The sequence below is a fragment of the Vanellus vanellus genome (genome assembly GCF_965231255.1).
Source record: "Vanellus vanellus genome assembly, chromosome: 2".
In the NCBI taxonomy this organism is placed as follows: Eukaryota; Metazoa; Chordata; class Aves; order Charadriiformes; family Charadriidae; genus Vanellus; species Vanellus vanellus.
In genome coordinates this window covers 152,645,493-152,666,764 of record NC_138906.1, presented here as the reverse complement: position 1 = coordinate 152,666,764, position 21,272 = coordinate 152,645,493, and the positions used below count along the sequence as shown (strand labels likewise).

General features: G+C 36.9%; 1 protein-coding gene across 3 annotated transcripts in view; it reads left to right on the top strand.

Annotated features, from left to right (window-relative positions):
• The window catches only part of CSMD3 (CUB and Sushi multiple domains 3), a gene marked incomplete at both ends in the record, with an annotated part of 716,885 nt that overhangs the window by 323,050 nt on the left and 372,563 nt on the right, over positions 1 to 21,272 (top strand). For all 3 annotated transcript variants that reach the window (XM_082479076.1, XM_082479075.1, XM_082479074.1), the window contains one exon: positions 20,332 to 20,435. In XM_082479076.1, the coding sequence (XP_082335202.1) occupies positions 20,332 to 20,435 (104 nt within the window). The remainder of the gene's footprint in view (positions 1 to 20,331; positions 20,436 to 21,272) is intronic.

Sequence of the window (21,272 nt, the reverse complement as noted above, 5' to 3'; positions counted from 1 at the left end):
AATAAAGTTAAGTTATGACACCAGTTGTCTTTAAATTCAAGAGCTAGGCACCTGGAAGCAATGGCTATATTCTATTTTCAGGTGTATCCTTTTATATGAACTGAGTGTAATGGACTTGTTTAGAAGTAATAAAACAAAAATTAGTTGTACAGCTCAGGAATGTTTTATAAAGGACTAACAACATCTGTGTTTTCTGCTATAGGGGTATATTCCACCTCCTAATTTCTGTCTTATACTGTCATCTGCATCACACTCCAGTAATTGATCAGAGAGGCCTAGAAGGCCTACCCCTTTACAACTGAGTTTATTAAGCAGGAAGCCAGAGGACTGAGTAAAAAACTGTTACATTTCAGAAACCATTTAGCTACATTTGTGCATTTCTCTCTCAATCTTACAACGTCCTGTGTGGAAGAAGAAAAAAGGGTATTTAATCAAGTGATTAGAATATTTATAATGAACACAGCAGGTGTGTTTGGGAGGGGAGAGTTGTTTGTTCGTTTGTTTTATCCTTTTTCAGAGGACCACTAATCCAATTTAGTCAATTTATAGATTATCAAAAATGTGTCAAGAGTCCTTGAAAGATGGTGTAGTCTCTGTCCCACAGACAGGGACAAAGTTCAAAAGTAATAGTTAAGATCCATTTCTCTGGCTCAAAGAAGCTTCATATTTTTATTTCTTTAATCAAAAACTGTTGCGAGCAAGATAAAAACTAGAATTTTATCTAGAATTATCTAGAATGCACATCTAGAATTTCTGAGAGAAAGTTCTGTCAAATGTAGCAGTGAATAGAATTTAATATTGTATTGTATGCAGCTCTTACACTTTGAACAAGTGCTCTAACTGGCTTGAAAACCACCACTGAGCTATTGTATAGAATGAATTGAAGACTTTTTTGTCCATATTTTGCATAAAATAGATTCCTTTCTTAAATGCAGCAAGGTCATGTCTACATAACAAAAAAGGCAAATAAGATTTTATACATTTATACCAATGGTAGAACCAAAACTTTAGGCTTACAAACTGGTATGTACCTACTGGTAAATCACAGATGACTGCAGGGTTAAGATTTAATGACTTGAAGGGTGTTAAGAATCACACTTGGATGAGGGTATTTGTGTCTTAATGCTACCTTCCTCCTCCCTCCCTGCTAATTCACAACATTGTAATGCAGCATTATCTTAAAAACTTCAGAACTTTGTTTCGATTGAAAGTATTTTTCACTGAAGTATATTTCAGTGGAGTAGAACCATGACTAAATACCTCAAACATGGCCAGTGAGAGACAGTGAGTTTATTATTGAAAAGTAGAGATATTAAATAAAAATGAATTATGAAAAAAATTTCATGTGGATGGGAGTCAATAATAAAAGTCATTAATGAAGGTGCACCTAGAAATGTTCAGAGGAATATCTCTATACTCCTGGGTGTCCTGACCCTGATTCCATCTCTTTTACACTTCCATTTTACATTTGAGTTTAGTCAGGAGCTCCCAGTTCATTCATGCAGGCCTACCAGTACCTTTTCTGTTCATTGAGATAAACCATTATTGAGTTTGGAGGTAGCAATCCTTGAAAATCAAGCAGGTCTCTGGACTGTTCTCTCCAGAACTATCTGCATGGGATTCTTCAAAACAGAACCCTGAATAAAGTCGGTTCTGTCAGGGTTGTGCTCCTGCCTTTTGCCTTGCCTCCCTCCTTTCAGGATCCTGAACTCCACCAACCCACAGTCACTGCAGCCCAGGCAACTGCAACCTTCGCATTCCTGACCTTGTTTGTAAACAAAAGGTCCAGCAGAGCATGTCCCCTTGTCAGCTCTTAATCACCTGTGTTAGGATGTTGCCATCAATAATCTCCCTAAACCTCCTTGATGGTTTGTGCCCTGTTTTGTTGCCCTCCTAGGAGATATTGGAGTGCTTGAAATTCCCTGTGAGGGTTAGTACCTGCACATGTGAAGTTTCCCCAACAGTATATGACGGAGGAAATTCATGGACAGTTTTCCCACTTCTAGATTGACTTAACATGGTTTCTACCCATTTTTTTATATACATTAAGCAAGTGATTTTTGCCAGTGTTTTATCCATGGCTACTCTGGAATCAACTAAAGCTTTGTTGATCAAAACCAGCAAACCTTTAGTTCCGGGGATCTGCCTGAAAGAACATTCAAGAAAATCGTGTCTCTCTGTGGTATTTTAAAGGTGCAATGGAATTGAAAGTTCTTTGCTTTGGCCTGAATTGTGATTGTCATATTATTAACTGCTTGGTTCCATAGGAAACGTTATTGTGAATAACTGCACAGAGTGAGAATAAGGATTACTCAGTTTAAACTCCACTTCATTGCATCTATCATATCTAGTAAGGGAAATGACACCTGAATATCTCGTGGGATGTTATACAAGCTAATCAGTTAGCTTTTGGACAGTGCTATGAATTGCTGGTAACTTATTTTGACATTAGGTGATGGCATCTTGTAATCATATGTTTACATTTTGAATATACTAAAAAATTTTTGTATCTTCATGGCTTAATTACCTTCCCCTGCCCAGAAGCAGTGCATTTTTTCTTGTGCTTTTCTCCTAAAAATTTAAAACTTGTTTTCCTTTCATTATTTCTATATCAGATCAGATGTTGAGCAATATCCCTTAGCAATAAACTGCTGGAAATCTTATTTATAACTATTTGTGGTACCACATTTGGTTTATTCTGTCTCAGATATGAATTTTATGCACAGAAAGAAGGTTGCAAGTTGAATTTTACAGTTACTTGTATCTTGCTCCAGGCCAGTCTTTTTCTTAGGCCCTATTATGGCCTATTCTTCATAGGACTAGTAGCATAGAGTTGGTTTATCCATAGCTTAACAGCACTTCTTAAAGTGAGATGGCAGTTTGCAACCTCTGTCTGAAGTAGAAAAGAGAAGCCCAGAGTAGAAGACTTATTTTATTTAGAGATTTGTGTAGGAAACCCATAGGTAGAAGAAGGTAATGATTTCTGATGGGCTTAACTAAAATAGATATAGATATATGTTTGTGTGTGTGTGTGTGTGTGTGTATTTAAACAACAGAAAAAAGTTTTTTTCACACTAATTCCATTAATATCAACTAGATAGAAAATAGAGAAAAACATTTTCTGTGAAAGGTGCTTCAACACAAACCACGATAACTTTATCTACTTGTTTTTTAAAAAAGAGTCTTTAAAATTCCCTGCGCTAAACGTCTACAATGTCTCATCTTACCAGAGTCTACACTAGGTGGACAGATTTAGCATTTTTTGCTAAAGCTGGCAACCATCAGAATTTGATATTCTAAAACATTAAATGTTTCTTGAACTTAAACAGTTATCATCATGAAAGCATTTTCATATTGTTATAAACATTGAAAGATTTTTTGTATTGTGTTGTCTGAATGTCTCATTTTGTATGTTTTATTGCTTCCATAACTCAAATATCTACTGCTATTCTGCAGCTGTTCCTTGACCTTTTTCAGAAAATCTTGGTTGTTAATTTTAAAACACAGAATAAATGATACACATGATAAAATTCCAGACAGTGAGGGAAGGCAAGATGTTATCTTCTATAAGTATGCATATTGTAGAAAAAACAAAAACAAAACCAAAAACAAATAAAATTAAAGACATATGTAGATTTGTAGATTATAAATCTGCAAATTACCTGTTTGATAGGTGGAATGAAATCATATATTATAGACATTCTTAAATTATTGTGCTTTGAATGCTCTAGATATTTTGCCAATATAAGAATGGTGAATTTAATCCTTTCATTCTTCACTAATATCTAAATAAATACAATTTTTTTTTGTATTGTATACAATAATATTAGTTTGTTGTATTATTCTGCTTTACCTTAACAAAATAAATTGACCTCATTGCTAAAGAAATAAGAAGATTATTTCCAGCACTGTACCAATGCACAATTATTTTTTTTCTATCTTCACCTGCTTCCTTCTCATTTGTTACCATGTAAAGTTTGAAAGTTGCACAATTTCCTCAGCTTCATTTAGCATAAAAGGCTGTTGTTTTTTAGACATTGAATGTCCAATGCCCTGGTTTGTTGTTTTTTGTTTTTTTTTTTTTTTTCCATATATGGTATTCACAGAACGAAACCAGACCTGTTAGACAGCAATTACTAGACAATTTTTATCATAGTGTAAGCGTTCTAAAACCAGTTTAGGTCAAGAGAAAGCCAAATAATGCTGAGATGTTCATTGTCAGGTCAGTAGAAACCCTGTGGTTTCTTTACTAGTAATGGCAAAAATGCTATTTGCTGGGCTATGTTAAAACCTAGTTCATGTTGTTTCCTTAAATAGCATGTGGGATAAGAAAATTGCAAGTGTGACTCTTGATTTTGCCCTTCAAAAGGATGGGCTACAAAATGATCATTTTAAATTTAACAACAGGCTGAAATATCAGTGAAATCTGAATTATAGCTAAAGTTAACCAGAGTTTAAGTTTTATGAATTATACTTACTGCTTTTTTTCTAATTCGCAGTGACAGAAACACTGTGGAAAACGTCAGTGCTAGAATGACAGCTTTTCTGACAGATCTAAGCCATATTCACACCACATATCATTCACCATCATGCATTAAAAAGGAGAAAAATTAGAAAAAGGGTTCCTTTAAAAAAAAAAAGATCAAGCTGTTTTCCAAAATTGGAAGGAGAAATTAAATATATAAGCTCACTGTGAAATTTAGACGCATCAGAAAACTAGGTCCCGGTTGTGTTAATTTCACATGGCAGGAAGTTTAAAAGAAATTTTACATGATTATATGTTTGGGTTTTTTTGTCACCATCATTCAGTTTATTTCAATCATAAAAGTATTCTTACTACCTGCACATATGTATTCTTTAGAATGTATTCTTTAGAATATAGGTTTCAAAAGTTTGCCAGTGTTCACGTTCTGATCTTTAGCTATACATTTTGAGATAATTTTGAAATTAATAATGATTTATGTCTGAGAGTTGGGAGATAGTTGGGTTTTGGTTTTTGTTTTAGGTTTGGTGGTTTTTTAATTATTATTTTTTTGCTAGGGTTTTTTTGTGGATGTCTAATATCTGTTAGGAAATCTATAATCTGAATTTTGTTGTAACGGCAGAGCCTACTGAAAATTTATGACATCTGTTTCCAACTGCTGTAGTCCTTAACTTTCCGAGAAGCTGTTGAAATGTTTCAAAATATCTGGAAAATTCCTCACATGATATTTTCTGCAAGTCTGAATAAGTTTACTGAAGGAATAACTTGCAACTGTTACTGAACTGATATTAAATATGGTTCTCATTTAATCACTCTATAGTAAGATACTTAATTTTTTTTATATACTTTCCATTCTTCCCTTCTTCCTTCCTTATGTCATGATGTTGCTGTTTTCCTCCTGCAAAAATTTCATCTTGTCATTTCTGAGTTTTTGTGATTTTTAGGCCAAGCCAAAAATAAGCAAAACAAATTTAGCAAAAAGCTGAGTGTTTACATTTAATTTACCTCAGCTCTGTTATTGTGTTAACCATGTCAAAACTGTCAGTGGAACATTTCCTAAGCTTACTGTCAAGCCTAAACTCAGTTACCATCCATATTTATTCACGTTAACAGTATAAATCTCAAGCAGGCTGGGTGCTTTAGCCTCATTTCATAACTCAACTCAACTCAAGCACTCATTTCATAAAGTCTGTTTTGGTCAGGCCTGTTGGAACAAATTACACTGCAGTTCTTTTTACAAGCAAATGTGTCAAACTTGGTTTTTTCCTAAGCCTAATGTGAAGAGGTTCTGTGGGTGTTACCGTCAGTGAAATTATTAGAAAATATGAGCGTACTTAAGCTCACCCTTATTATATATTTTAAACATAATCCTGGTTTTCATCCATGCAGATTAAAAAAGCTAGGACTCTATTTGTCAACAGGAGATAATGTACTTTTATTCTATATGAAACGAGAAAGTGTAAAAATATTTCCTTTCTGTTCAGAACAATAGTGCTTGGTAGTGTTAGCTACACTATTCTTCCATATTGTTCATGAACATTTTTGATCCAGTTAAAAAAAAATCCGAGTGAAGTATATGCTGCAGTTTGAAAAAAATCTTAGAAATATGTGTGGAGGGAGGGAGATCGTCTCAGCAGAGTAAGAGCATAGAAGAGAATTCAGCTGTTTCAAAGACAGAAAGGTAACAGGTTCAGCAGTGAGGGAATAGAATCAATTGTTGAATGAGAGACTGGAGTCAGAAGGTATGTGCACGTGCTTTGGGTTAAGTGTTGGAGAAAAATAGTATAATAAAATACATGTGGAGAAAAACAAAGTAATGCAATTGCAAAGGGAAAAATGACTTGTCCTCCCATCCTGCAATTTTAATATAACTCCACTTTCAATATGAAAGGAGGACAAGTCCATTTTCTTAGTTATTGTAGGTTTATCTCACTAAATATTTTCCTGCCATTTCTGTGACTATAGGAGCGATGTTTTGCACTCTGAAAATATGATCTACCCATTGGGATGAGTGAGAGATTGTGCTTTTTACAATAACTGCAACAGAAGTAATTACTTCTATTTCAGCCATCAGCAATTTTAGATTCTAGCCATAACCTGAATTTCAGGTATTAACTCTACCTTTGGTTAAAATTTGAGGTAGAATTAAAGGCTGAATCTGAGCTTTAGTTGTATTTGATTTTCTGTAAGTTCCTAAAATTGGTCTAAGTTATGGCTCCCATACACTTTGAATACAAACATATTTTCTTATTTGTACTTATGATGAATATTCACACCCAAGCTAGAACTTTTAAAAAGACATATGCATAGGACCTAGAGACATTGATAGGAAGTTTCCAGTGCTTGCACTGTGAGCAATGGATATGTTTCAGTCTTTTTTGTTTAAAGAATTTTTGGCACAGAGATTTGTCACTTTCCTCCACAGTTGAGTTCACTTGCTTGTTCCTCTGAGTGATCTTTACAGTAAATTGTTGTGCTCAATATAAACCTCTTTCTGATATTTGACTGGGAAATGGAGCTGCTGGTAGTTTGTTTGTTTGTGTTCTATGAAATAACTCCTTTAAAGGTTCAAGGTACCATTCTGGCTGGCTGCCAGGTGCCCACCCAGCTGCTCTATCACTCCCCCTTCTGAACAGGACAGGGGGAGAAAATAGAAAATATGATGAAAAATCTCATGGGTCGAGATAAGGACAGGGAGGATCACTCACTACTTACCATCATTTGCAAAACAGACTCGACTTGGGGAAGTTAATTTATTTTATTGACGATCAAATTAGAATAGGATAATGAGAAATAAGAACAAATCTAAAACAACACCTTCCCCCCACTCCTCCGTTCTTCCCATGCTCAACTTTGCTCCCAACTTCTCTACCTCCTCCCCATGAGCAGCACAGAGATGACAGGGAATGGGGGTTGTGGTCAGTCCATAACGCTTTGTCTCTGCCACTCCTTCCTCCTCGTGCTCTTCCCCTGCTCCAGCGTTGAGTCCCTTCCACAGGGTGCAGTTCTTCATAAACTGCTCCAGCATGGATCCTTCCCATGGGATTTAGTCCTTCAGGAACGGACTGCTCCAGCGTGGTGCCCCACAGGGTCACAGTTCCTGCCAGAAGCCTGCTCCAATGTGAGCTCTTCATGGGGTTACAATTTCCTTCAGGCTATGTCTACTTAGTCTGATGTGGGGGCTTCCATGGGCTGCAGGGTGGATAACTCCTCCCTGTGGATCTCCATGGGCTACAGGGGGACAACTTGCATCACCATGGTCTTCTCCACAGGCTGCAGGGGAATCCCTGCTCTGGAGCCTGGAGCACCTTCTCCCACTCCTTTACTGACCTTAGTGTCTGCAGAGCTGTTTCTCCCGCATATTCTCACTCCTCTCCCTTAGCTGTTGTTGCACAGCACTTTTTATCCTTTCTTAAAGGCTCCACCAACATCACTGATTTGCTCGGCTTTGGTCTGTGGTGGGTCCACCTTAGAGCCACCTGGAACTGGCTCTGTGCGACATGGGGGCAGCTGCTAATCAATTCTCCCAGAAGCCGGCCCTGCAGTCCCTCCCTGCTACCAAACCCTTGCTGCATAAACCCAATACACATGCGCAATGCAAACTGAGGGTGATGCTTGCAGGAACATCCACTGGGACTTAAGTCACTAATATGACTCCTGTGTTTCTGTCCCCTTCAGGATGTGTAGTCGCTCATCAGGGTAGGCTGACATCAATTAGTGACATCTGTTTTCTTTTGGAACAGACTGCTTACCCTCAGTGGGATTAAAAAGGGCGGACTTCTATGCTGCATGCAAGGATATCCTTTTTGGCTTACTACTGAATGTAAGAACAGAAGCAGGGACAAGTTCATTAGAAGTCCTCAGCCACTTCCTATGATTGCAGTCACCTTGCTATTTAAGAACAATGTTGTTTTTTTTTTTTTTTCAACTCTGACAGTGGGCTCAGTTTTATGAGGAAAGAGTGGTCATCATATTTTTAATTGTTGTTTTATAGATTGTTTGATTTTTTCCTGCTTATACCTGTTACTATTTGTTTATAATGGTCTTGGCAAGCCATAATTTTTTAGGCTATTTGGCACAGTGTTGTCTTCCTATCTGTAGAATTAAAAAAAAAAAAAGTCTTTATAGCAAAAGGGCACAAAAAGTTTCAGGATTTTCCTAACACATCTCCTTGAAAAGTAGTAAAATGGACAGATAGGTTTTACTACAAAAATAGCTTTTGAAAAAGTAGAAAATGGAACTTACGGAACATTATGTATATAAAATTAATTTAAATACACTTGTTTAAGATTACTCTTGTTTTCTTTAGAAATATTCTTAGATTTGAGTCTTACTCTAATACACTTTTGCTACTAACTCTGCTATATAAACTTTTGGTCTTAGCTCTTTTTATTTATTATTTACTGGATGATGTTATTAATGAAATAAACTTCACCTCCTTCATAACATCAGAAGCTTAACTAAATTGCTGTAAAAGCTTTCAATTTTAAGATTTATGTCATTAGACATTAGATATAATATTAAGTGCTCAAACACCACTAAAAATCAGTGAGGAAAAAAATTCCAAATATATCACATCTTCTTGAAAAAAACCCTCCCATTAATAGAAAATATAAATCTCTCTTATTGGAGAAAGAAAGAGACTAAAACTTTTGTAACTCTTATTGCTTTTCAAATATGTTTATCTGCGAGTGATGTTCATCCATAGTTTTCTCAAAATAACATCGGAGAAGGTTTTTCTGAGACATATGAAACATATACAAAAGACTAGATTAGACAGGAGGAACCAGAGTTGGGAGTCTGGAATATTAACAGTTGTCTGATTAGCTAAATGGGAAGGTACTGTGCATTGTCACTGTAAAAATTATGTTACTGAGAAAAAGAATTCCAAATGTTCTCATATATTGCCTCATAGCCTTGGTGCATCTGGCGATATAAAGGTACAGGTAAAAACTGGACGTATGTTGGGAATTTAACTGCCTTAGGGGTTAAGTGGTGTCTGCCTATGATTTTATGTATCACAGCTTCAAAGTTGAGCAATCCATTTATATTCTGGTTTGGAACTAGTCTTAAATGTCATCGGTCATTTACATGCTTTTGTGAGGAAGCCCACAGATGTCAATGGACCTGTTAGAGCATGTCCAGAGGAGGGCCACAAAAATGATCAGAGGGCTGGAACACCTCTCCTGAAAGGCTGAGAGAGTTGGGGTTGTTCAGCCTGGAGAAGACAAGGCTCCAGGAAGATCTTATTGTGACCTTTTATCATATAAGGGGGGATTATATGAGAGATGGAGACCTTTTACCAGGGCATGTAGTAGATTTAGAATGGATACAAGGAAGAAATTTTTTGATGGTGATGGTTGCCTAGAGAAATTGTGGATGCCCCATCACTGGAAGTGTTCTAGGCCAGGTTGGATGGGGCTTTGAAAACTTTACCTAGTGAAAGATGTCCTGTCCCATGGCGGGGGAGGTTGGGCTAGGTAATCTTTAAAGGTCCCTGCCAACGCAAACCTTTCTACAATTCCATGATTCTATGATAAGTACTTATATTTATAAAGTACTTATGTATATACATTTTAAATATTTTTTGCTTAATTCAATATTTTTGCATGCCTTTAAAAAAAAAACAAACATACAAACCAAACCTGTTTTATTGGCTTTTGTAAACTTCAATTTATTAGCATTTTGATCTCTGGTATACAACTTTTTGTTGAATATTAATGTTTAGAGGTATTTCAAAGGTATAGAGGTATTAAGGTTTAGAGGTATTTTCTCCTTTTTGTTTACAGCTGGTCTTCTTGCCATTCTGAAGTTTGGCAGCCTAAGTCAACATATATGATCTTAGGCTAGCTATGTCCGACTTCTTGATATGGATATACATTTCTTTTTAACCAAATGGCCATGTGTTTCTGTAGCCCATAAGTTGTAATCAATTGCATCTTCTCTCACTTTTCTCTAAAATCTACTATTTCTTTTGTTCATTCCTCATGCTACTATATCAAATACTTTCCAGGCAGGGAGTTGTGTTCAGCTAGATACAATAGGAAATAATTAGCACGTTATTCTCAATACAGCCATAGAATAGAATCGTTACGGCTGGAAAAGACCTTTAAGATCATCAAGTCCAACTGTTAGCTAACTCTACCAGGCCCACTTCTAAACCATGTCCCTGAGCACCATATCTAGATGGCCTTTAAATACATCCAAGGACGGCAATTCAACCACTGCCTTGGGCAGCCTGTTCCAGTCTTTGATAACCCCTTCAGTGTACAAGTTTTCCTAATGTGTAAACTAAACCTCCCCTGGTGCAACTTAATGCCATTTCCTCTTGTCCTATCAGTTGTAACTTGTGAGAAGAAACTGGTGCTCATCTCTCTACAAGTTCCTTTCAGATAGTTGTAGAGAGCAATAAGGTCTCCCCTCAGCCTCTTTTTCTTCAGACTAAACAACCCCAAGTCCCTCAGCTGCTCCTCATAAGACTTACTCTCAAGATCCTTCACCAGCTTTGTTGCCCTCCTCTGAAGCCTCTCCAGCACCTCAATGTCCTTCTTATACTGTGGTGCCCAAAATGGAACACAGTACTCAAGGGGCGGTCTCACCAGTACACCGGGTACAGTGGGACAATCACTTGTCTATTCCTGCTGGCTACACTATTCCTGATGTAGGCCAGGATGCTGTTGGCCTTCTTGGACACATGGGCACACTGCTGGCTCATGTTCAGCCAGCTGTCAATCAACAACCCCGGGTCCTTTTCTGCCAGGCAGCTTTTCAGCCACTCCTCCCCAAGCCTGTAGCGCTGCATGGGGTAGGGTTGTTGTGGCCCAAGTACAGAACCCAGCACTTGGCCTTGTTGAAGCTCAAACTATTGGCCTCAGCCCAACGATTCAGCCTATCCAGGTCCCTCTGAAGATCCCTCCTACCTTCAAGCAGATCAACACTCCCACCTAACTTGGTGCCATCTGCAAACTTACTGAGGGTGCTCTCAGTGTTGTTGTCGAGATCATTAATAAAGAAATTAAACAGGACTGAGCCCAACACTGTGGAACACCACTTGTGACCAGGTGCCAACTGGTTTTAACTCCATTCAGCACCACTCTCTGGGCCCGGCCATCCAGCCAGTGTTTGATCCAGCAGAGTGTACGCCTGTCCAAGCCTTGGGAAACCATTTTTTTCATAAGAATGCTGTGGGGAACAATATCAAAGGCCTTAATAAAGTCCAGGTAAATAAAATCTACAGCCTTTCCCTCATCCACCAAGTGGGTCACCTTGTCATAGAAGATCAGGTTTGTTAAGCAGGATCTGCCCTTCATGACCCGCCCTTCATGACCCATGTTGACTGGGCCTGATCACCTGGTTGTCCTGTAAATAGTATGTAATGGCACTCAAGATGATCTGCTCCATAACCTTCCCCAACACCGAGGTCAGAATGACAGGTATGTAGTTCCCCAGATGATCCTTCTGGACCGTCTTGTATATGGGCATCACATTTGCTAGCCTCCAGTCAACTAGGACCTTCTCAGTTAGCCAGGACTGCTGATAAATGATGGACAGTGGCTTGGTTAACACTTCCACAGCTCCTTCAGTACCCTTGGGTGGATCTCATTTAACGCCATAGACTTGTGTGTGTCTAAGTGGTGTAGTAGCTTGCTAACGATTTCCTCTTGGATTATGGAGGTCTCATTCTGTTCCCCATCCCTGCCTTCCAGCTCAAGGGGCTGGGTACCCAGCAAACAACTAGTCCTGCTATTACAGACTGAGGCAAAGAAGGTGTTAAGTATCTCAGCCTTTTCCTCATCCTTAGTCACTGTGTTTCTGCCTGCACCCAATACAGGAGGAAGATTATCCCTAGTCCTCCTTTTGTTGTTAATGTATTTATAGAAGCATTTTTCATTGTCTTTTAAAGCAATAGTCAGGTTGAGTTCTAGTTGGGCTTTTGCCCTTCTAATGTTCTTCCTGCATAGCTTCACTGCATCTTTGTAGTCCTGAGTGGCCTGCCCCTTTTCCAAAGACTATAAACTCTCCTTTTGCTCCTGAGTTCCAGCCAAAGCTCTCCGTTCAGCCAGGTCAGTCTTCTGCCCTGCTGGCCCGTCTTTCGGGACATGGGGATGGCCTGTTCCTGCACCTTTAGGACTTCCTTCTTGCAGGTAGCCCAACCTTCCTGGAATCATTTGCCCTTCAGGATGGCCTCCCAAGGGACTTTGCCAATCGGTCTCCTGAACAGGCCAAAGTCTGCCCTATGGAAGTCCAAGGTGGCAGTTCTGCTAACTCCCCTCCTTATTTCACTATAAATTGATAACTCTTATTATTTTCTGATTCCTATGCCCAAAACGTCCTCCAACCATTACATCTCCAACGAGTCCTTATTTGTTAACAAGAAGCAGGTCCGGGAGGGCACCCTCTGTAGTTGGCTTCTTCACCAGCTGTGTCAGGAAGTTATCTTCCTCACACTCCAAGAACCTCTGGGACTGTTCCCTCTCTGCTGTATTCTACTCCCAGCACACATCTGGGAAGTTGAAGTCCCCCACAAGAACAAGAGGTACCAATCATGAAACCTCTCCCATCTGTTTGTAGAGTATTTCATCAGCTTCATCTTCCTGATTGGGCAGTCATCCCCGTTTTCTACACAATTGCAGTAAAGAAGACATGCAGGAACAATTCTATGGAAGAGAGAAACATTATGTAGATCAGTGTTATCTAATTTTAGTCAACAGAAGGTTAATTGCCATCGTTGGTAGACTTTTTATTTTAAACTCTCTCTCTAGTTAATGAAGAGATATTAGTTCCATTTGAGGTACAAATCCTAATGTACTGATTAATTATTTATCCTAAGCAGAACGTCCAAAATAGGCAAGATTAATATCTCTCCAAATAGCTTATCTGTAGAAAAACACTAGCTGTGAAGGTAGCAAGTGATCCTTTTTGAACAGATGCCTAATTTTCAGATGATTCAATTTTCACAGAATCACAGCATGGTTGAGGTTGGAAGGGACATCTTGTCCAATCCCCCTGCTCAAGCAGGGCCACCTAGAGACAGTTGCGCAAAACCATATCCAGGTGGCTTTTTAATATCTCCAAGGAGGGAGACTCCACAGCCTCTCTGGGCAACCTGTGCCTGTGCTTGGTCACCCTCACAGTAAAAAAATCCTTCCTGATGTTCAGATGGAGCCTCTTATGTTTCAGTTTGTGCCCACTCCCTCTGGTCCTGTCCTGTCAGTGAAAAGAGCCTGGCTCTCTCCTTTTTGCATCCGCCCTTCAGGTATTTATATACATTGATAAGATCCTTTGTGAGCCTTTTCTTCTCTAGGTGGAAAAGTCCCAGTTCTCTCAGTCTTTCCTCATAGGAGAGATGCTTGAGTCCCCTAATCATTTTTTCAGCCCTTCATTGGACTCTCTCCAGTATGTCCAAGTCTCTCTTGTACTGGGGAGTACTGCGCACCACACCCAGATGTGTCTGAGCAGAGGGTAAGGATCAGCTCCCTTGATCTGATGACAATACCTTTTCTAATGCAGCTGACGATACCGTTTGCCTTATTTGCAGCAAGGGCACATTGCTGGCTCATGTTCAACCTAATGTCCACCAGGACCCCCAGGTACACTTCTCTCAAAGTTGCTTTCCAGCTGGGTGGCCTTGTTCCTCCCCAGGGATTGAACTTCGCACTTGTTGAACTTCATGAGGTTCCTATTGGCCCATTTCTCCAGCCTGTTGAGGTCCCTCTGGATGGCAGCATGACCGTCTGGCATATTAGCCACTCCTCCCAGTTCAGTGTTGTGGCAAACTTGCTGAGGGTTCACTCTGCCCCATCATCCAGATCTTCAATGAAGATGTTAAACAGGAATTGTCCCAGTATTGGCCCCTTGGATGCACCACCAGTTACTGGCCTCCAACAAGACTTTGTGCTGCTGATCACCACCCTCTGGGCCCAGACTTTCACCCAGTTTTTAATGCACCTCACTGTGTGTTCACCCAGCCCATACATCAACAGTTTGTCTATGAATATCTTACAAAAGACAATGTCAAAGGCCTACATGAAGTCCAGATAGATAATATCCACTGATCTCCTCTAATCTACCAGGCTAGTCATTTCATCACATAAGTTTATCAAAGTTGGTCAAGCATGACTTCTCTTGTGAAGCCATGCTGACTGCTCCGGATGATTTTCTTGCCCTTAATGTTTCTGGAAATGGTTTCCAGGATTAGCTGCTCCACAGTAGTATTAATGTTAAATAAAATTATATTTCAGTGTAAATAATTTAAATAAAGTTATACTTCAGTCTTATAATAAATGATGGATTCAATATATTTTCCTACTGAAACTATTCTTCTATAATCAAATCTATAATAACACAATTACTTTGGTGGAGGGACCTGTGATTCCACAGAAAATTATGGAGGAAAAGCCTATCAATCAGACAGCAGCATTTCATTAGCTTATACCATCAGATATAAAAGCATATCATTTACTTACTGGGAAGTAGTTAGAAATCCTCAACACAAAAGCAATTAACCATCCTGAGGGCACATGAGGACATACAGATATACACAGGATGTATTTTCTTCTCCTTGCCTAGTTTCATTCCTACCAGTGAAGAAGGCAACCAGTGAAGTCCTTTTGATTAATGAGAAAAGAGTAAACATTACATTATTAGCAGTCTATAGGTGTTTTTTTTCTAGAGTTAACAGTGGAAACTGATGAAAGTAGGTATCTTGTGGATATGTTTTGGTAAGGTGGATTTCTTTGTTCTTACAAGTATGTTTGGAACATTCATATTGTGTTTTATTGCAAGATAATGTTTGCAGAAGTATATTTCTTTGTAGATCAGTAATAGATGTTCTGGCACTAGAGAGGTGGCCAGAATTTCCAAGTCCAACCTTTCCCTCTCCTTCTGTCTCCTATGTACAAATGGCATTTCCACACCATGTTAAAGGTAGTTACTAACCAGTCATTTTCTTCAGTGTCTAGATTAAAAATGTTATCTTCTTTTCTATTAGCTTAATAAAAATGAGTGAAATTTACTTAATTTTATGTACAATTACTAGTAATTTTTAGAGACAGTATTTGCAAAGGTTAAGATATTTGATGTGAGAAAATATGGCAAAATCCAATATGAAATAATTGCTTAGAGGTAAAAAAAAACCTAAACATTCAACCCAATATTCTGTTTCACAAGATAAAACTTATACAATAATTTATATTGTTTGGAACATGATAAACACACTAACTTAAGTAAAAGCCAATATATTTTCTTAATGATTTATTTTCACTTCTTTATTTTCCTTTGTGGATGCCATATTGATAGTTGAATTAAATTGCGCACTTTTTGTTTCTTGTAGAAGGCCTTATTTACAGGATAACTTCTTTTTTGTAGAATACATCTTTTTATTGGGGCTGCATAGGTTGACAAAATGTTGAGACTGTATTCCTCTGATTAATCAATCTTAGAAACTCTTCTTGTGAATGCAAGCCAACGCAATACAGGTCATACTTCTATGCAAATAGAAACCTATAATACGAAAAATAAAAATATAATCTCTTCATATTGTTATTTGAGTGTGCTATGCTTCCATTTTAAGACTTTCAAATAGTATTTGTTCTCAGTGTAGGCAAGGACTATACCTTTGTTTCCAATTATTGTGGCCCTGAAGTAAATAAATCTAAATGACCTTTATAAATAACTGGTTGCAGGATTAGCCTCTATGGAAAATTAAGTGACATTTAGCATTAGTGTTGGAGTTAAAAAAAAACAAATCAGAACAAACCATTTTTTTTTTAAAGAATTGCATGGAAGAAATTACATGATGTGTTTACCAATGACTCTGCAAAGCAGAATTCATCTGCTATCTGTAGGATTGAGATTACTGGCAAACATCGACATCTAATACTTCGGGATAACCCCATCTGGTCTTCAGCTGACTTCCCAAAAAAGCACATTTGTCCTGAAGCTCCTGTATCTGCCAGGTTTGTGTGGATCTTTCAGTGGCTTTACAGCATCTCAGATGGTACTACTTCAATATATTTATGTGAGTGAATTCCATTTTAGATGTCCACAGGATAGACACCCATATACAAATGCTTAGATTCACTATCTGGTCAAGGAAGACAAATTGGTACTTCTAAGCTGTGGTTGATCTAGTGTGTGTTATCTACCTTCTGATGAAATAGATTACAGTCTAGACATGTTTTTTTTCACTGGTTATGAAGAAGTCTACATCAAATATAGATGTTTGTATTGTAGATGTCTACAGTTAAGTATGATGAACCCCATTGCTGACAAATGGACTTGACAATATAAAAGGAAATTTCCCGTTCAGATAGCGAGTACTTATCTCCTGAAATTGCCTTGCAGATTGTCACCTGCTTTTTTCAGTGATGTTCTATAAATCTCCAAGTTTTCTTTCTCCTTTTCCTCCCACTCTCTCTCTTTTCTCATCCCCTCTGATATGCAAAGACTAAATTAAATTTGAAAGGACAGAAATGCTTAATATTTAGTCTGTTTCATTTCGTGTTGCATTTTGTTCACGTAATAGGCCACTACCAAAGAACCAATTAAATTATTGTTGTGCTACACAGCAATTCTGGGATATTTTGAATCATTGAATTATATGTGATGTGCAGCAAAATAGTATGTAATAATGTTGCGTTCTTGGCAGGATGTTTTAATTCAAAGTTGTTCCTTATTATTATTACCTAAGATATAGCTCACGTAAGCTTTATTTTAGCTTAATTTTTCAGTACTCTTCTAAGTAGAAAACATTAAAAACATCTTTAGAAACTTCATCATTATTTTGCTCATGAAATGTCAAATTTTATGGAGTGAAAACATTACTACACATCTGAAAATATTTTTAGAGTTACATTTGCATTGGAAGCTTTAGGGCACCAGCTGCACGTATGGAAAATATACAGGTTTAAATCTTTACTGTTCCCCTTCAGAAGCAGTTCTGAAGCACATATATGTACTTCTGTTACATACCATTCTGCTCTGTATGTTTTGAAAGTTTAAAAATTTGAGTACTTCACCTGCAACCCTACTTTCCTTGAAAAATCTTTGGGGAGCTAGTTCCATCAGGAACTAGACAGACAGTCATATCAAACAATTGTCCAGAAAGATTGCTGTCTGGAACACAACCTCCTAAGCAAGTTCTCTCTCTGAAGAGTTGTAGGATGTTCTCAAGTTAGCCATTGACTATTCAATAAAATCTTCTCCTGTGTTACTTCTGAGCTGGACAGCAGACTCAGTTTTGCCCAAGGACTGGGTTCCAAAGGATATATTCCAAGGCACAGAAAGGAGGTACGTCTACTGAAATTTGTTATAAATTAGATCTCCTCTCCCATGTCTTCCTTTGGAAAAGTCCTTGCAAAATTATTAGAGACCAAAGTACACCATCATAATTTTCGGAAAGTTATTTTTCAAATAGGAAATTTTTTTTTCTGTATAGCTTGGATCATAACTGTTAGTATTACTGTCTCTTTTTTGTTTATTTCCTTTGGGTTTATAAATTTAATTTAATTCAGGAGTTATAAGTTGTTTATCGTTTCTGTGTTTATAAGCAGTAAAAGCAGACCAGGATGTAGATAGACTATTGCCTTCCTTTTAGCTACTTTCATACTTATTCTAGTGAATAAGGAGAGCACAGATCAGCATATTTTATTTTAAATAAATTTATTGTTTATATACGTGTGTGTATATGGAGGAAGAGGAAAGGAAAGATTCCTTTTTCCTGACAATAGTGTCTTCGGAAATAATAACCTCGGAAACAAAATTCAAAATATGATTAGTGTGTATCAGGATAATTATAATAGTCTGCTACCTACTGGATACATCGCTAAAGCTACTATAAATGTACAAAATTTCAGGGAACGCTGCATAGCTCTTTCTGAAAAAGAAGAGAATAGTAATTATTATATTGCTTAATTTTAAGTAAAGAGATTCTTCTCATTTCCGAAGCCATGCAGATACATATCTGATATCATTAGTTGACTTATAATCCGTGAAATGATAGACCATGGCTATGTTGGTAAACTGTCTCAGCTGGAATTCTGCATCTTTGACATTTCCCTCTCATGCCTGCCTTCCAGAACCCACTTCTAATAGTATCATCCTCTTATCCAGAATCTTGTAGTTCAGGCGAACCATTATTGAAATTATTTTTTTTTAACATCTCGGATTTCTTGTTATTATTAATATAAATTTAGGTTTACTATGCTGTAAGAGTTAAGTATTGATATTGTTGTTAAATTTATTTTACTATTAATAAGTGAAATATACTTTCAACTCAAATTAAATACTATTTGCCCAGAAACTCTCATGCTTTATTGTGGAGTCTTTGTCTTGTTCTCATGTAACTGTACATCTAATTACACATAATTTAAATGTGGACCAAACATGAAGACTTTTCTTTTTTTTTTTTTTTTTTTAATAGTGAATGAAATATGTATCAGCCTTAAATCTAGTTATGGATTTCAGTTTAAATTCTTATATCTAGGCTTACAAATTTTGTGACTAGAACAACACAAACTATCCAGAATATTTTTTTTTTTACACTAGGAAGATTAAGAAGATTTATGTGTGGTTTTGTCTGCTTTACTCAGACAATTAGAGCAAATCAGCTACTTGCCTACACAATTTTCCATGTCCTCTCCACATGAGTGCTCTTCACTCCCTGTACTTGGCTTTATTCCCTGGCGTATAAGGCACACATACACAAATGCGCATACACGCAAGCACACACATTTGTATATGTGCATATGCCAAGCTGGTTGTTCCTCATAGTATTTATGTTCCTATTTACACCTGTTAAAAAAAAAAAATGTTTCTCCTCCCTTTGGAACAAATGGCAATCCTCAGAAGATACGTCAGTTTCTCCAATTTGCCTGTACTGGCTTTTGTTTATAGAAAAGTGTCTTTCTTCAAACAATTACCAGACCCCAGTGTAACAAAGTAATATGAGCTTTCAAGGATGTGATATTAATCCATCAGAATGGCATCCACAGCTTTAAAAATAAACACTTACAGTTCTCAATTATAACAATAATAAAGACCATATATTACAGACATAAGTATTAAAAATTACTATGCATAAGTATTCTGTCATTTTTAGCTATATGAAAATTTGAGGAACTTCTATTATTTTCATAAAGACAGAGTTAGCGTGATTAATATGTGGGTGGAAACAATATGCTTTATTTTCTTTTCTAATAATATGCTTGAATTTTGCTCTAAGTGAAAAATCCATTGTATTCTTAAAACAGAGCGGAAATTTTCATCCTTCAGCATTAAATATGCCTACTGTAGTTTAAATTACAGGATATAAAAAATGCCCATGCTTCTGATGGTTGCATTTTACTCAGGTTCATGAAATAAGAAAATTACTTGTACTTTGATACAGCTTTATCCTACTTGAGCCAGATTATAGATGTCAGGAGTAAATTACGTTCTTCACCTTCACTGCATTTACTCAGTGAGATACAATTATTCAGTTGTTATTTGAAGACAATTGTATAGCACAAAGTGCAATTAGTTATGTTGCCCTTTGAGTATATCTTAATCAAAATGTAATACAATTATTCAGAACTGTATTAAACATGTAACAACTACATAAATAAATGAAATGACGTTGATTTGAGGAGGTCAGCAGAGTGATGATACCTTAAAGTTGTTATAATTCATATTTCATGAACCAAAAGTGTTGGGTTAATTACAATAATTTGTTGTAAAATATGCTAAAGTTACCTGTAATTATTAATTGGAAAACCTCTTATTTACAATGTTGAAAAGCTTATTTACAGACTCATCTCTCAGGTACGTTTCTTTATTTCTAAAATATATTTGCTTATTTTATTTCCTAGGTTATTCAGATAAATTTTGAAGAATTTGATCTGGAGATTGGCTATGACACACTGACAATTGGTGATGGAGGAGAAGTGGGTGATCCTAAAACTGTGCTTCAAGTGTAAGTCCTTTGCATTTCCAATTTGTATGCATTACAGAATATCATTAATCCGTTTTTTGATGAGTGTAAATAGTGATTAGAATCAAGTAAATCTCAACAAAAACTAATCTTACTGAGCTTCTAAAATTACCGAAGGTGACAGTTTAAATTCATTGTTGTATGTTTACTGTTCTGAAATCAGAAAGACACAGGCTAGACATCAGAAAAGAAAAAGATAAGCTAAAATCGGAAATTTCAAAAGACATAGTCTGTGCATTCATCTGTAGACATGTAAATCTTCAGGGGCTATTGTGCTCGCTTTATAACTGTGTTCTCAAATTAAAAGTGTATAAGAACATAATTAAAAATAGATAAACGGACGACTTGCACATAAACTTTCACAATCTCCTAGCAAGCTTAGTATGACAAAAAATGTTCCATAGGATCTGGACCTTAAAGTGCTTATTGACTACTGTAGATAACTCAAAAAATGAGTTAGGATAGTGAAGAAAATTACTACAGAGAAAATCTGAGCAGGATATTGCCTAAACCATATATGATTACAAGTCAGACAGCACTGAGTATTAAATAAGATTTTTGTCATACATTAGACTTCTAGAACATGTGAGCCCATATATATATATAGACGTATATTCTTAACAACCATTGATTAACTTCAGAATCCATATTTCTCAGACACTTAACTTGTGATGAAAACTGATCTTATAATAACAACAGCCTCAGGAAGTCATTCAGAATATTATTACTTAATTTGTAAAATTTTGATGATAGCAGTATAACCCAGTGTTTATTCCTTTATTCTGTTTATTCCCCAGTCATTTGAAAATATGCAGAATG